Source organism: Tauraco erythrolophus, chromosome 22, assembly GCF_009769465.1.
Source record: "Tauraco erythrolophus isolate bTauEry1 chromosome 22, bTauEry1.pri, whole genome shotgun sequence".
In the NCBI taxonomy this organism is placed as follows: domain Eukaryota; kingdom Metazoa; phylum Chordata; class Aves; order Musophagiformes; family Musophagidae; genus Tauraco; species Tauraco erythrolophus.
The window spans coordinates 2,335,620-2,351,750 of NC_141486.1; the positions used below are offsets into that span (position 1 = coordinate 2,335,620).

At 45.9% G+C, this 16,131-nt stretch overlaps 1 protein-coding gene across 2 annotated transcripts in view; it reads left to right on the forward strand.

Annotated features, from left to right (window-relative positions):
- The first annotated feature begins 824 nt into the window (after positions 1 to 824).
- Positions 825 to 16,131, forward strand: part of CACNA1B (calcium voltage-gated channel subunit alpha1 B) — a 302,801-nt gene continuing 287,494 nt past the window's right edge. For both annotated transcript variants that reach the window (XM_086625007.1, XM_086625008.1), the window contains exons 1-3: positions 825 to 1,084; positions 3,290 to 3,395; positions 11,377 to 11,516. In XM_086625007.1, the coding sequence (XP_086481133.1) occupies positions 825 to 1,084; positions 3,290 to 3,395; positions 11,377 to 11,516 (506 nt within the window). The remainder of the gene's footprint in view (positions 1,085 to 3,289; positions 3,396 to 11,376; positions 11,517 to 16,131) is intronic.

Genomic DNA, 16,131 nt, shown 5'->3' on the forward strand with positions numbered 1-16,131 from the left:
GGGCAATGCACATCTGGGCAGCGGCGCGCAGGCGCGGGGGCCGCCTCGCTTGTGTCTCCCCCCCCCCCCCCCCTTCAGGCGGCGGCACCCCCCGCCCGGGGCGTTGCGCGCCCGCGGAGCCCTGCGCGGGGTGGGGGGGGCTCGGTCCCTCCTTCCCCGCGGCCCCCGGGGAGTGGCCGCGACTCCGCCGTATTTATCGGGGTGGGCGGCGGTGGCCGGGCCGGACCGGCTCCATCCTTCCCTCCCCTCCCCTCCCTCCCTCCATCCCTGCCCGCCTCCCGGTGCCGGGGACTGGAGCGGGCGGAGCCGCGGCGGCCGATTGGCTCCGGGCATCACATGCGGCGGGGCCGGGCCAGAGCCGGAGCCGGGGCTGGGCCGGGCTGGGCACGGCGGAGCGCTCCCGCGGCGGGCACGGCAGCAGCGCAGCCCCTTCCCAGCCCAGCGCCCCGCCGGCCACCGCGGAAGGGACCGGGACCGGGACCGCACCCGCCCGCCCGCCACCCCCCGCCGCCCCGGCCATGAGGTCGGGCCGGAGAGACGGCACCTGTGCGGGGAGGTGAGCGGAGCCCCGGCGCCTTCCTCCCACCCCCGGGCAACCACAGCGGCGGGGAAGAGGAAGGGGTGGAGGAAGGGAAAGGAATTTTTCGTCTTCTTCTTCTTTTTTTTTTTTTTTTTCTTTAAATATATCTCTGTATTTTGCTGTGATCCATCGTGATCCCGCAACTGAAGCCCCCGGAGGGAGAAGTGCTGCGCGCTGTGATGCGTCTTCCTCTCGCCTCGGCTGCCAGTTTGGATTGTAGCGCCCGGCTCCGTGCACTGAGAGAATGGCTCGGTTTGGGGATGATCTGCCGACCCGCTATGGAGGTGGAGGGCTGGCCGGGACTGGAAGAGGGAGCAGCCGGCAAGGTGGCCCCCAGGCCGGCCAAAGGATGTATAAGCAGTCGATGGCTCAGAGGGCCAGGACTATGGCTCTCTACAACCCCATCCCTGTCAAACAGAACTGCTTCACAGTCAACAGATCCCTCTTCATCTTCAGTGAAGATAATGTTATACGGAAATACGCCAAGAGAATAACAGAATGGCCATATCCTTTCAGGGAGGGTGTGTGGGCACGGAGGAGAAGGTGGGGGGGGGGGCGAGGAGACTGGGGGAAACAGATTCCCCTGAGCAGCTAAGGGTGAGTGTCTGGTGCTAATGTAGACGTGCGTGTGTGATCCAGTGTGGGTAATGGGTGTGTGTGGCATGGATCCGTGTGCCCGACATAATGTACGGCCGTGCAGATGGGTATCGTAGGAAATTGCTTCTGTGGGAACGGTGGAGTGTGCTTTGGCTGTGCCAGGGGTGTGTGTAAGACATACGTGCATTTCAGGGTGTCTTTCAGTGTGAGCGATGCAGTTGCACAGGTTTACATTTCCTACAATTTAAGCCAAATTCAAAGGCTTCTGTGAGATTCATGCTAATGAATCCTGATTTCTATTTTCATCTCAGAGCCTTTCAACTCTTCTTTCTCACTCTGGCTAGAAGAAGGAACGTGGGATAAAAATGGTGACACCTTAGCATTGAAGCTGCATTGATAGTAGGGACATTGATAGCCAAGGTACCTTGCGAATCCCATTAATACAGTCATCGCAGCTGGGTTTTTAGTACATCACCTCCAGAATCTGTTAGAATCAACATGCATCTCGTCACTTTCGTCAGGTTCATAGCCTAAGCTTAGACTGGATTAATAAAATAGGAATATAATAATAAAAAAGCTTTGTGACAGAAGGAGGCAGTGAGTGGAGAGAAGGATCATCTGCTGTATTGTGAAAGGGGCAGATGCTTTCTGTCTCCGAACCAACTCGCAGGCCAAGTGAGCTGCAGAGATCTTCCTCAGAAGGGGGCTTTGCTTGTGATGATGCACTCAGTGGGGTTGTAAGCCATGAGAAAAGGGAAGCAGACTGTTTGAGGTTACCAGGGAGTGGATATAGTGTGTGTGTGCGTGCGCATGTGTGTGTACAGGAGTGCATTACACTGGGGATCTCAAGGGAGCTGGTTGTTTTCTTTTCATTTGATATCACACCCTTATTAATCCTCAGCTCGCAGCAGCAAGGCCTCCTCCCAGCCTCCTAGCAACACTTTCAACTGCCACAGAGGCCAGCTCCCCTTCAGGCTTCCCCAGTTTCCACTTCCTGAAGGGCTAACAGTCGAAAAAAATACACTGGTAGAGTGAATGCACTTCCCTTCCCCTGAACACACGCCTCTATCGATCTTTCTGTCCGTATTATAGAATCTCAGGGATTGCTGTCCTCCCTCGTCCATTCCTCCTTCCCTCCGTTCAAGTCTGAACAACCAAGCCCTGAAGCCCTGGTGACAGGCAGAGTATCGTGTCTCCGGCCGGGCTGGACGCAGCCTGTCCCTCCCCTCTCTCTGGGGCGACTTGTCTGCAGCATCTTCAGCGTCAAGTGTGGGGAGGGACCCACAGCGCTGCGGAGGCAGCGGCTGCAGCCGGGCCCCCCCGGGGAGCGGCGGGGCCGGGCGGGCGGGGCCGGGCCGGGCTCTGTCCGCGGTGCTGAGCGCCGCTGTCCGCGGTGCTGAGCGGCGCTGTCCGCGGTGCTGAGCGGCGCTGTCCGCGGTTCTGCGCCGAGCTGTTGGCCGCCCGCGGAGCGGCTCCGCCCTGGGAGAGCCGGGGCTCGGCACGGCTCAGGGCCGGAGGCGGCGGTGACAGGCGGGGGGGTACCCGGTGTCGGGTTTGTCGTCTTTCCCCTGAGCTCGCTCCCCTCGTACGTGCCGATAGGGCGCTGATGATTTTCTTCTCACCAGGAGCGGGCATTGCGATCTAGCAGTGATTCCTGTTTTGGACCTGCGTAGGCACTCTCCATGCAACTTTTCCAGCCCATTTCTTATTTATGTTATGCACTCAAGTTAAATGACAGGGAATTGCTGAAGAACAATTCAGATGACAGCATTCAGCTGCGTGGTCTCTTTTGGGGCAGTTTAGCTGATCAATCTAATTTAAAAATAATAATTATTAATAGCTTTTTGTTTCCTTTGGACCTTTTGCTTTCTTGCTCCCAAATTCCTTGAGCAGCTCAAGTTCTGTGTAAGTCACAAACTTTCTCAAAGAAGAGAGTAAATTTCCTACTTTCCTTCCAAAGACATCCCCAAAAGAACTGAGGAAGACAAGGAGTCTTCAAAAGACATGAAAGATCTTAGAATGTTCAACTAATGCAACTGATTAGGTAGAAATGGGATTTGGATGAGGTTCTCCTTGTGTTGTGTGGTGTCTTCTTTAACCTCTGGTCCCCACTCCATTTGAATACATGATTTTAGCAACCATCATAGCCAATTGTATTGTGCTGGCTCTGGAACAACACTTGCCGGATGGAGACAAGACACCTATGTCAGAGAGATTGGTGAGTTGGATTAATTTATTTACTTTGTTGTTGTTGTTGTTGTTTCCGGTCTAATACAAAAAGCAGTCAGCTACTCAGTGTTGTGAGGGCTTGTATCTATTTTGAAGATCTACATGTAAACAAATGGTCACGGATTTGACAATCAGGAAAAATAAGTCAGTGAGAAGAAGTATAACTCTAACCTCCCGATCCCATCATCACAAGAATGCTTCATCACTCTAGCCAGCCCTGCCCAGTCGCAGGAGAGGAGATGGAGCTTACATTATGATCAGAAGAGCAGCAAACTTAGGTTGTCTATAAACCAAGACAGGAAAGCACAGCCAAACGCTCAGAATTATCTGTAGAATCAAATAAACTTCTGTGATATTTTCCCAGGAAGTGGGAGAACAGAGTAACCTTTTAGATTCATATATCTTTCCGCTATCTTCCTGCTACAGGGTATATCAAGGACCCTACAAAGCAAACTTTGGGTTTAGATGGTTACACTTCCCTTTCAAAGAAAGAAACCAACTTACAGAGGAAAATAATTTACCCGCAGGCTTTATGGTAATGAGCCCAATTACCTTATTTCAAAAGAAAATATAAGAATAGCTTCAAAATCGTGCTTTAAGTTATCATCACTGTAGGAAAAACGGGTAGTATTTGGTTTGATTTTTCCCCCTGCTGTTAATGATCTGGAACATCTTTCATGCCTAAATGCATTAATCCTAGTGCATGTTCAAAAGATGAATAAATATGGATCCATATGTGGTTTACATGTAGATATTACGTTATGCAAACAAAGACAATACTAGGCTTGGTGCCAAAAGCTACAGCCTCTGAATGCTGGTTGCAATAGTTTCCACGGTTGGTCCGTACCAGTGGGCGACTCTTCGCAGTCTCATTCTTCAGAAATAAGAAAAAGTGTAATAGGACTAAGTGATAGATCTAGAAAGAGCTTCAGGGTCAGCTGGTTGTTACTGTCTGGAAATGTGTCCTCTGATGCTGGCTGCCCACTTACGTTGTGTTTGCTTAGTCTCTGTTTGAATTACTTCTTCTTAACAAGAGATGAGGTAAAAACAAAGAACATGTATGTCTGTTGATCCTTCTGCCATTAAACATGTTTGTGTATGTTTTGGGATCAGCTAGCAAGGCAAGGCTGGGTTTGTGAGCAAAGCACAGGTTTAGACCCGGGCTAATGATTGAGCTGGGGAAATGCCTTCCATAGTCATGAACATGTGGACTAGGGAAGGGGAAAAGTAGTTTTGTGGATGTCCTGGCTTGGTAACCTTTTGGTGATATGTTATTTTAAGCAGCAGTAAGTAGGGTTAGCACATTGTTTCTATGTTCCTCTATATCCTTAGATTTGTAAGGGGATCCTAAATACTTTTTATTGGTCCTTTTCCCTCAAATTAATTCAATTTTACATCACCCAGTACTGCACATGCACCTTCAGTTCCTGCCCAAATCATTCCAAAGGGGGGCACTGGCATTACCTCCCGACTGTGTAAGATACTGAATGAGCTAAATGCACGGTCTCCACCTTGTTGGCTCTGCCTTGGTGATGAAGGAATAATTAACCCCTGAGTTCTTGTCCCAAACACCATTGTGCAGCATTGTCTTTGATCCAGACATTCTGAAGCCATTTTAACTGCAGCACATTTGTAGCTCTGAAGTATACAGGGGTTTATCATCGAATAACGCTGAGAATCTTTACAAGTCATGAAATGTTTTCTGTTTTCAACATATGCTGGAAAGATTAAGCATTGTGAATATGAAAAATTGTCTTCTGATTTTCAAAGTGGAGCCTCCTTAGAATATCCCTGCTGCTTCCACAAACTGTAAGTTGTTTCACTGACAATGTTACAAATCCGTGCTAAACCAGAGCGAGCAAACACTCCCATACATTTACAGGTTTGTTGAGCCAAATAGTAAGTCCATCTTTATTGCTGTCTTTGGTAGGAATGGAATTGGTCTTTTTTTTTTTTTTGGTTAATGATTTATAAATGTACCTTTCCTTCTCTTGGGTTCATTAAAATCTCCAAATTTGTGTGAGGACTCATCACTGAGGAGTTAATCAGATCTTGAGGATCTGAGATGCACATCACAAGCCTTTTATGACTGGGAGATGTAGGCAGAGTTGTTGAAGGAAAACCAAAGCTGCCTAGAAAAGTAAAAAATCTTAAGATTGTCTGGTTTTTAAAGCTGAGAAAAAGAGGGAGGAGTCCATACGAGCATTTCAGTCATTTATCAACAGTCCTGGCTAACTGTGGAGGTCCCAGTTGACTGGAAGCGAGCAAATGTGACATCCATCTACAAGGACTGGAAGGAGGATCCGGGGAACTACAGGCCTATAAATCTGACCTCTGTGCCAGGGAAGGTTATGGAGCAGATCATCCTGAGTGCCACCAGATGGCACATACAGGACTACCAGGTGATCAGGCCCAGTCAGCATGGGTTTATGAAAGGCGGGTCCTGCTTGACTAGCCCGATCTCCTTCGATGGCAAGGTGATCCACTTAGTGGGTGAGGGAAAGGCTGTGGATGTTGTCTACCTAGACTTGAGTAAAGCCTTTGATGCCATTTCCCACAGCATTCTCCTGGAGAAACTGACTGCTCATGGCTTGGATGGTTGCACTCTTCTCAGGGTAAAAAACAGGCTGGATGGCCAAGCCCAAAGAGTGGTGGTGAATGGAGATATATCCAGTTGGTGGCTGATCCCAAGTGGTGTTCCCCAGGGCCCAGTATTGGGGCCAGTTCTGTTTAATATCTTTATCAATGATCTGAATGAGAGAATTGAGTGCACTCTCAGTAAGTTTGCAGATGACTTCAAGTTGGATGGGAATGTTGATCTGCGTGAGGGTAGGAAGGGTCTACAGAGGGATCTGGACAGGCTGGATCGATGGGCTGAGGCCAATTCTATGAGGTTCAACCAGGCCAAGTGCCGGGTCCTGCACTTAGGTCACAACAACCCCATACAACACTACAGGCTTGGGGAAGAGTGGCTGGAAAGCTGCCCGGAGGAAAAGGACCTGGGGGTGTTGATTGACAGCTGACTGAATATGAGCCAGCAGTGTGCCCAGGTGGCCAAGAAGACCAATAGCGTCCTGGCTTGTATCAGAAATAGTGTGGCCAGCAGGACTAGGGAAGTGATCGTACTGTATTCAGCTTCAACTGGTGAAGTTGCACCTCCAATACTGTGTTCAGTTTTGGGCCCCTCACTAAAAGAAAGACACTGAAGTGCTGGACCGTGTCCAAAGAAGGGCAACAAAGCTGGTGAAGGGTCTGGAGCACAAGTCTTACAAGGAGCAGCTGAGGGAACTGGGGTTGTCTAGCCTGGAGAAAAGGAGGCTTAAGGGAGACCTTATTGCTCTGTACAACTACTTACAAGGAGGTTTCAGTGAGGTGGTTGTTGGTCTCTTCTAAATAACAAGTGACAGGAGAAGAGGAAATGGCCTCAAGTTGCACCAGGGGAAGTTTAAATTGGATACTAGGAAAATTTTCTTCCCCAAAAGGGTTGTCATGCACTGGAACAGGCTGCCCAGGGAAGTGGTTGAATCATCATCCCTGGAGATATTTCAAAGACGTGTAGATGTGATGCTTTGGGACATGGTTTAGTGGTGGACTTTGTGTGCTGGGTTAATGGTTGGACTTGATGATCTTAAAGGTCTTTTCCAACTTAAACGATTCTATGATTTTCGTGATTTTTCTCTTCTGATCAAAATTTTCCTCTATGTATCTCCCCAGAGACCCAAGATACGAACCTGCAGTGCAATCTCACTTGGCTGTTTTCTGCATTCATGTTACTTGTCAAGCAAGGTTAATTAAGCACATGGGAAGAGCAAGTGATGTCTCATTATATGCAATATTTCAAGAATTGTAATGGCTGAGTCATAAGTAGTCTTTCTCTGTCCGTTTTCTGTATGTATTTTGTAGCACAAAAAAGCATTACTTGGCTGTAGGATGGAAATTCTGGTCAAAACCAGGGCTCTGAAAAGACACCACCAGTCTGGTGGTCAAAGTATTTAGTGCTTTGAGCATTGGCTTCAAGTCCTTGCTCTTCAGACAAGAGAAATAAGTTCATTCTTCCACTAGCAGGCGAATGACCTTACCCCCTGGGCTCTTGCCTGGGGTTCTCACATGCTTTGGCTGCTGGAAGTGTTTACTTCACATCAGTAATTACCCACTGGAACAGAGACGCTACGATTTTGCGACTGTCCATCTTGACAGAGTGCCTTAGCCAATAGGGTGTAGAGCCAATCTCTCTGTCCCAATAAATATTGCCTGGTTTGTACACACTGGAGCAATGCCAACTGAAGAGAAGCTGAGGAGTTGTACTGAGCGACCCAGAGCCTTGTGGTGAGAGGTCCAAATGTGGGAATGTGGACTCCACATCTGAGCCCTGAATAGCCTTGCAGGTGGATGCCTTTCTTATGATGCTTTCACGAGGCAGGCTTATTCTCTCCTTGTCTCCTTAACTTCTCAGTTTTTCATGAGAAGCTTCAGCAGGCCATGGATTTGTCCTGGCCTGGCAGAGATGATATGATAACTTGCAAGACAGGAGATCTATTTTCTGCTCCACTCTGGGGCACACTCTGTTTGAAGACACCAGCGGGTCTGTGGGATGATCGTCTGCATGCCACTGTAGGGCTCCGAGTGTTCGGCTCCCCTGGGTGGTTGTGATGTGAAGGCAGAATTTAACTGTTTTCTCAGATATTCAGCATGACAGCTTTTGCACTTTACTAATGGATTTAACTCTTTATCCTCTCCATAGGCACTTCCTGCAATTGTATGTGAGCTGTTCATATTAACCTTTGCATGAACAAAGACTTACACAGCCAAACCTATCAAGGCTGCCACATCCAAAGGCCAAGGAAAGACACTAGGACATGAACTAGGAATAGTAATGACTTTCCAGACTCAGAAGTTGTTTCTGATCTGAAACATATTGATTAAATGTGTGTTTGGCCCAGTCTCAAGCTTTGCTGTGTCCACAGCAGACAACCTGCTGGCACAGCTCTGGCTGCTGCCCAAATTCTCCACCATCCTCCCAAGCACGCACACTGATACTCATTATCACCTGCTTGCCCACTCTTGAACCCAAGGAGCAGCACAGCCTTCTGTCTGAAGGGGCTGCAGGATGCCCTGGCAGCAGGATTTCTGAGCCGACAGCAGTGCCATTTCAGTGCCGCACAGGGCATGTCACCCACATCCTTGCCCTCCAGCTCCTTCCATCAGACAGTCATGTGAATGCTTTTTTCAGCAGCAGGCCCCACTACCTAATGGAGCATAAATTTCATTTTTCATCCCATTGTTGTCACTGCCCTGATTCCCAGACTAAATTACTGTAAATTCAGACAGGCTTTCAAAAGACCCTCTTTCTATCCCCTCTTATTTCCCCAGCTACTCACTGCCAACTCTATACATGATAATTTTTCTTTGTAACAAATACCCAAGCCCATGTTTAAGCCTTTTTGCTTCCCTAGAAGCCGACAAGAACTTCCTTGGCTCACTTCCTAAGAGCTCTGCGTAGTCCTAGCTTTGGGAAGAGCATTTTCTATCAAACCCTTGAGTACCTGAAGCCTGGCTCTTTAAAGCTGGGAGCTGTAATCACAAGGCACCTGACCTAGATTGAGCAAACTACTGGTAGCAGAGGAGATATAAGGCTTCCAGGAAGTGAGGGAGTAGTGATGAGGAGTGTATGTGGGTAAGGGTGTTTTTTTTGTTGTTTTGTTTTATGTGTGTGTTAGAAGAGCTATTTTTAGCTAGTAGTTTCTGGATGGAAATACAGGATGGGCTAGGAGGCCTTTGTTTGCAATGATTTTGCATCCTTGTTGAATTAGAACTTTTTGTGGGCTTGAAGAGCAGGCAGACTAGGTTGTTGGAGAGTTTACAGAGATTTCTGACGCCTTTCTCTTCCTTCTTCCCTGTTTTCTGTGCTGGGGTCTGAGGTGTGTCTAGCTCTTGCTGTGGGGAAACTGTTGGAAAAAGACTCTTGTTGTAGGTTTTCTGTTGAAGGTGTTAAAAAGTCTGATGGCCATGCCTTGTTCCTGCTTCTCTGGGGGTAAATAGCACTGAGATGGGTAGCTGGAAGTGAGTTCCTCAGTCTGTGTTTGAAAGCTTCTGTATCCTCTGAGCAGCATCAGTAAGGTACTATGGAGGGACAGAGGGCTTGGAGGTGCTGCCATTTGTGGAAACAGCTCCTTGGCTGGAGGAGAAGCTGGTTTTGTGGTGTTTTGCATTGTGTGGTTATTTTTTTTTGTGTGTGTGTGTATTTTTTTTTTTCCTCTTTATTTCAGTAAAAGGCCTACAGTGTGAGCTTAACAGTCACCTGCTCTGTTTTGCAGTGTGGCCAGTCAGTAAACATGTGCGTGATCTGCAGGTGACTGGTGGTCTTGCCTGGCTGTAGAGGAATGGGAGGTGGAGTTGCTGGGGCTGTGAGGTCAGGAAAGGTGGAGGGAAGTAGAGATGACACAAGATTAAAGGTGAAGTATATGGAGAAGATGGGGTCACTGAAGTGTGTAGGGATGTCAGGTGCTGCTTTGTAGGAAACCAGCCACTGGTGGAAAATTCTGTCCAGAAGTGGTAACTTCCAACAGCTTGGAGGCATCTTCAGTGATTAGTGCTCTGCGGTTGACTTGCTGAGTTGGGTATATGTTGATGTGCTAAGTGCATAAGCCTCTTTGGGAGGGGTATGCTGTTATACTGGTGTTCTAGATGTGAAAACCTGGCTTTCTGTAACAGGTACCATGCCTAAAGCATGGGTCTGTGTGCCAGTGCTGGGTCAGAGTTGAGCAGGGTTGCCATGCTTGTAAATTAAATCGTTGTATTAAACCTGCTACTTTGTTCTGTGGCCACAAGACTTGCCATTCATCTTCTTTCTGCATTAGAGAACTAAACCCACCTTTTGTCATTAGTAGAATTGCAAAATGTAAACACCTGTGCATCAAAGAGCAGCTCAACTCTTTGGCTCTGATGGTCAGAAATGCTGAAACCACTGGAACAAAGATTTCCAATCTCTTAATTTGGGAGTTTGCTTCCTTTTGGGTAGGGCTGCTTTACCTCCATTGACTTCAGCTGAAATCATGGATCTAAGGCCCATTTGAAAATTGGTTCCAGGTGCCAAAGCTAATCAACATGTTCTTGAAATTGATGCCTATTGCTTTCACCTCCTGCTTTGTTCCCATTTCTTGCCCACACCTTCCTTCCAAATGTGAATGCTTTTGTTTGGCATTGAGTTGGTGCTGAAACTCTTATTGATAAGGTATAATACTGAGAGATTCAGTGCTATAATCAAAAAAAGATGGTTTAGTAAAACTGTGGAGGCTAAGCTTGATTTTTGTCTCTAGTGAGCCAGGTATGATTTATTTTGCACCATGGGCCTGAGACACAGACCTTCCTGCTTCTGCTGTTAATGGAAGGGAACAGGGACCTGTCCCTGAATCAGATACACAGCGAAAGGAAAATGAAAATGCAGCTGTGGAAATTGAGAAAATGGAGGAGAAAGAGTGAAGGAGGAACTGATGGAATAAATGATAACTAAATAATTTCCTGCCAGTGTTTGCAAGCCTGCTGTGCTGACTGTTACTCCCCAAGATACCCTCTTGTTTCAGTTTCCTGGGTGAATTTTGAAACATATGTGTTTTTCCATGTCAATAACTACAGAAATATGTGTTCTCAAGTTTAAACATACCCTTAGAGCCAAATTTCAGTGTTAAAATTCCTTCTAGAATCTTGAGTAAAGGTGGAACTTGTGGGGTGAAATGACGAGAATAAAGGCAAATAGAATTTCCAATGTGGGAAAAAACCAAATTTACCTTCAGAGAAATAATAATGAAATTCTTCTCTGTGCTTAGTTCCAGTAAACTTAAACCTTCTGGTCTCAACTCTGATCAGAGAGCTGGAAAGGGCATGAAGTTGGTGCACGAAGTTGTTTATGTGACTCTTGCTCTCAGTACACAGGTATCTCCTTGACACCTTTGTGTTTTTTTTTTTTTTTTCAGGATGACACCGAGCCGTACTTTATTGGAATATTTTGCTTTGAAGCTGGTATAAAAATCATCGCTCTGGGGTTTGTTTTTCATAAAGGCTCTTACCTCCGAAACGGTTGGAACGTGATGGATTTTGTTGTGGTCCTCACAGGGTAAGTGATCTCCTCTTGCTTTGATTTGTGTTGGGTTTTTAACTGTGGGTTGGGCTGGGAGTGATTTCACTGAAATAGTACAAAAAATCTTGCATTTCTGACCTTGCTGTCTTTAGATAATGGCTATTGTGCTGAATGGGTCACTTTCAAAGCATTGTTTGAACCAAGCAGGGAGAGGTTTTGAGGGTATTTATTTGTCTATATGTTGGTATGTACCTTATCCAGACACTTACTGGCATTTCTTGGACTTTGCAGGTTCAAATTGTCACGAGGTACTTGAACCTGATTTAAATCAATCTATCTTCTGACATTTCAGGGTGACTTTAAAAGTCAACACGGAGTGAGCTAACAAATTAAATGTATCCCATTTGTAAGCCATTGCAACTCTGAAATAAGTGATGTTTGTGCAGGAACGAGTTTGGTCTGCTGTAAAGTAACTTATTCAAATTAAGTCAAAGAGGGTACTTGTCTTATAAAGAACAGAGCTGAAAATGTTACCAGTGCATTTTGTACCTTGGTTTGAAACGCTATCACTAATTTCTTTATTGGAACTGCTTACAATATTGTTGTTATCCATTGCAATGTTTTCTATATTTGTTTATGTAAATGTAGTGTAATGCTGGTGGATAATGAAAATGCAAACATTAAGTAACACTTATGGTACACCAATTGTGCTTTAAAGCTCCAAAGGAAATGTTCCAAAGGTCCTTGTGAGGTCCTGATCCTGCTGCCTTCATCTTGGAAGGATTTCAGTTAGTTTTTTCCCCTGGAAGACTGCAGTCTGGCTCTCACTATTAACGTGCACTCATTTCCTACACCTTCTCTACTACTGTGTGTGATGAACATAGATGTTCTTTGGTCTGGTTAGTGGTGTAGAGTAGGGTGCTGTTAGGAAAACGCTTGCATACATATACAAATGTATTCATTAGGTACATTATCACTGTAATTCTATTTGCATTCAGTGTACCATGTGATACAGCAATTGAGAGGCCAAAGGGGATTCTTTATGTATTGAGAGGAAGAAAATAAATGTGCAAGGCTTGATTCTGCCGCTGCTGGGGCTGCGTATTTAATCGATAGAAACTTCAGTGGAGCCACAAGGAGAATCAGATTTACATACTTGGAAGCATAGGGGGTACTGGGATGAAAAGAGCATTAGCACAGATGTTACAAATATTCGAACCGACGGTGTGTTTTGATTCCTACTTAGTGCTACGTGCTCTTGTGTGTTTAAAAAAAAAAAATTAAAAAAAAAAAATAATCAAGGCCTTGATTCTGGGAAGGACTTTGGCACGTGGTTTATTTTATCCTTCAGCAAAGCATCAAAGTACACGTTTGAATTCAGCTGACTCGGGTGATTCTGTACTTCAGGTTGTCTGTAAATGCTTTCCGGAACCCCAGCCATATTGCCATTTGTTTAGGTGTGTTTTAGATTTGTTTTTTTCCATCAACACAGGCCGAGAATCAGAATAGATATTTTTTACGAGCTGCCTAGCCGTGGCTGAGACGTTCAAAGTCTTGCAACAGTAGCTGGAACGCTGCGCGCTCGTGGAACCGCGACTGAACGCGCGGCGCTACGGGTGCCACACCGGCGTCTTACTGGTGCCGTTAGCAGCACTGTTTGATCTCGGAGCGTAAGAGCGGAGTATCGGCTTGATTAGACAGCTGTAATAAGGAACCCTGTTGCCATCTGCAACCATGCGTGTTCTTTTGAAGTACAATCCTGTTAACGTCAAACCTGCTGGTTTCCAATGGTGATACTAGCTGGGCTGCATTGAAATTGCCGTGTACGTGGACTTCCCACCAGGCAGGGAAGGCAAAGCGTGCACCGACCGGCATTAAGTCCAAGAGTCATCTCCACTGAGGAAATCCACAGACCTCTAATCCTGTAATTTGAGGGCTGGATTTAGTAAGACGCTTGAGCTTGTGCCCAATTTTTGGTGTCTGGGGGACCCTACTGAAAAGAACAGGGTTACCCGTGTGCGTGGTTGGATAAACACTTTCCCGAATCTGGGGCTGTGTTTCCAAACGCAGGAATGAGGCGGAGGGACCTATAGTACAGAAATAACGTTGAAAGATCTGCAGCTTCACACAGGGAACTGATTTACTGTTTTCTCTGTAGCCTGTTGTGTTTTGCTCTGAATTTCCTCGATCTCTATTACGTTCTTATCTTCTGCATTTCCATGGGTCTGTGCTAGAAAGCAGGAGCTCCTTTTCCTTAGGTTTCCTTCACTGACCAGAAACCCTTTCATCTGCCCATTGCTTGGCTAACGAGGGGAAGCCTGAGTAAAGCTGTTTGTTAGAGGCAGGCATCATCCTGGTGTTTCTGCATTGAGACTTTAAAAGAAGAACATTGACTCCTGACAAACCTTCCAGAGAGGGGCTGCGAGGTGGTGGCAGGAGTGGGACCTTAATTTTCATTTCTGTGGAAGGTAGCCTCAGGCCTGTGGGTTTCAAAAAAATGATCAAACAGGTTCTGTAACTTATTAGAGAATAATAAAATAAGGACAGTGCTAAACTCACAGTTAATGTGTTCTTATAAATATAGATAGGACATCAGTTTTTGAAATATCATTTTACTACTCTATCAAGAGCTTTCCTTTTCCATATGTACAAGATTTCTACTTGAAAATGTTACTTCATGTTTCCCCAGCAGTGATCAGCGTTCAGTTCCTAAGCTCGGTTTCACGTTGATCTTCAGCATTACAGGGATTTTGACTTCTCTTTTCCTGTGGAAGCATGAAAGATCATGAAAATGCATTTTGTGATACTACACGTAGAGTTGTGTACCTCCTAATCCTCTTGAGTGCATGTTTTTATTAAGGTAAACGTTGAATGTCAGAAAATCTGATCTCATTTTCAGCTTTTAGCTAAAACCCATAAAAGCAAAGAGCAGCTTTGCTCTCGTTAGCTGTTTCCATAGGAAGAAGGCCAGCCAGCATCTGGGAGTGTTTTGGAGGAGGCTGTGGGGGAAGGCTCTGCATTTATTGAACTTACCCTTATGTAAATATTAAAGTGATCACACAGGAACTCTTTCCACTTGTTTTTTCCCAACCCCCTCTTTTGCCACTTGATGTCTGCACACTGGGGTTAATGATAAATACGTTTTTTTTTTTATTTGCCCGCGATGATGGACGTTTTGTTTTGTCAAAAGCAGGCAGTAGAACTTGTTAATCAGAAAATAAATCAGGGCTGTGTTCTATGCAGCCAGGATCAATATCCTATTGAGCTAAACCAGAGTCTAACAGATAGTGGCCCAAAATGGCTTGATTTGTTGTTCCAGAAAACGCTCCCTCAGTTTCTTTCCGCAGTAATGCCATGGTGCCTTTTTCTCATTTACTTTCAAGGAAGCCTGTTGATATGCTGTTAATAAAGGCCGAGGAAAATAATAGATTGCTGCTCCTTGAAAGATTTTGTTTCCTCTGTAATTTTTTTAGTTATTTCTTGTAAACTCCTCCAGTTGTAGATGAGTGTTGAGGAAAGCTGCCCTGCTGTGATGTGCCTGTTGCTATTGTGGAGAGAGACGAGTTTATTTTATAGCTCCTGCTAGTTTTATTTTCACATTTTTATGGGATTGCATTTGCTTCAGTGATGACATCACCCATTAGCAGCTCTAAATCACACTAAAATGCAATTTCTCAACTGGCCTGGGACTATATGATCTTAATGCACTTTTCCCAAGGGAGGAGAAAAGGGACTTTTTTACTCTATTGCTGCAACCTGTCTTGGAGTGGAAACCTCAGAAGTCCACAGTTGTCTTGGGAACAAAGTCTTCCCTCCATCCAAATGCCTCGGATGACAGTGGATGGAGCTATGAGCCTGGATTCGTGGCCTCGAGGGTTCAGAGCTGTACCTGTTGGAGCTCATGGGAAGGTTTCTCCTGGTGGTCTGGGCTTTGGATGCAATAGCCCGAAGAACTGTCGCACTGGATTAAACTACAAACATTTTCTCTAGCTGGAGCTGGTGTAATAGGGTGGCTGCTAAGGGCAATAATGGAGAACAAGGTGTGGATAAAATGATCCTTGTCTTCCTGATTCCCAAAATTCAGATGTCCAAGGATTTTTTGAAAAAAATATGGATCTGTTGGCTTTTAAATTGTGTGGTCCAGGGGGATAGTTCCCCTTGGCTGTGTTTTGGTGCCCGCTTATACTTTTGCCTTCACCATCTCCTGGGGTAACGGGTCTTATGGTTTAATTATGTACCACGAGAAAAGGTGCTGCTTATCCCTTTTTTTCATCACTAGCTACCTGAGATTTCCATTGGTGCCTTCTAGATTATATATAGCAAGGTCTGGAGAATAATCATTCCTTTTTCTGCATGCTTATAGTTTTAGGAGTCTCCAGCATTTCCCTGGTCAGAGACTTATGCTGCACAACCTCCCTTCACCCGAGAGCTTGTCCTTGCACCCCTGACCTCTGCTGTTGCTCTGGTCCTTTCCCAGTTCTAGCACGTTCTCTTGAAGGCAGTAACCACAAATGTGTGCAATGTTTGTCCAACACCAAGAGCTGCTAAAGACTGATATAAAAAAAATGGAGCACTTGAAAGGATCATGCTTTGTCCTTTATGAGCAGAGTTAAATTTTTGGCTTTCCATCACCCTGGATTGAACACTCTTG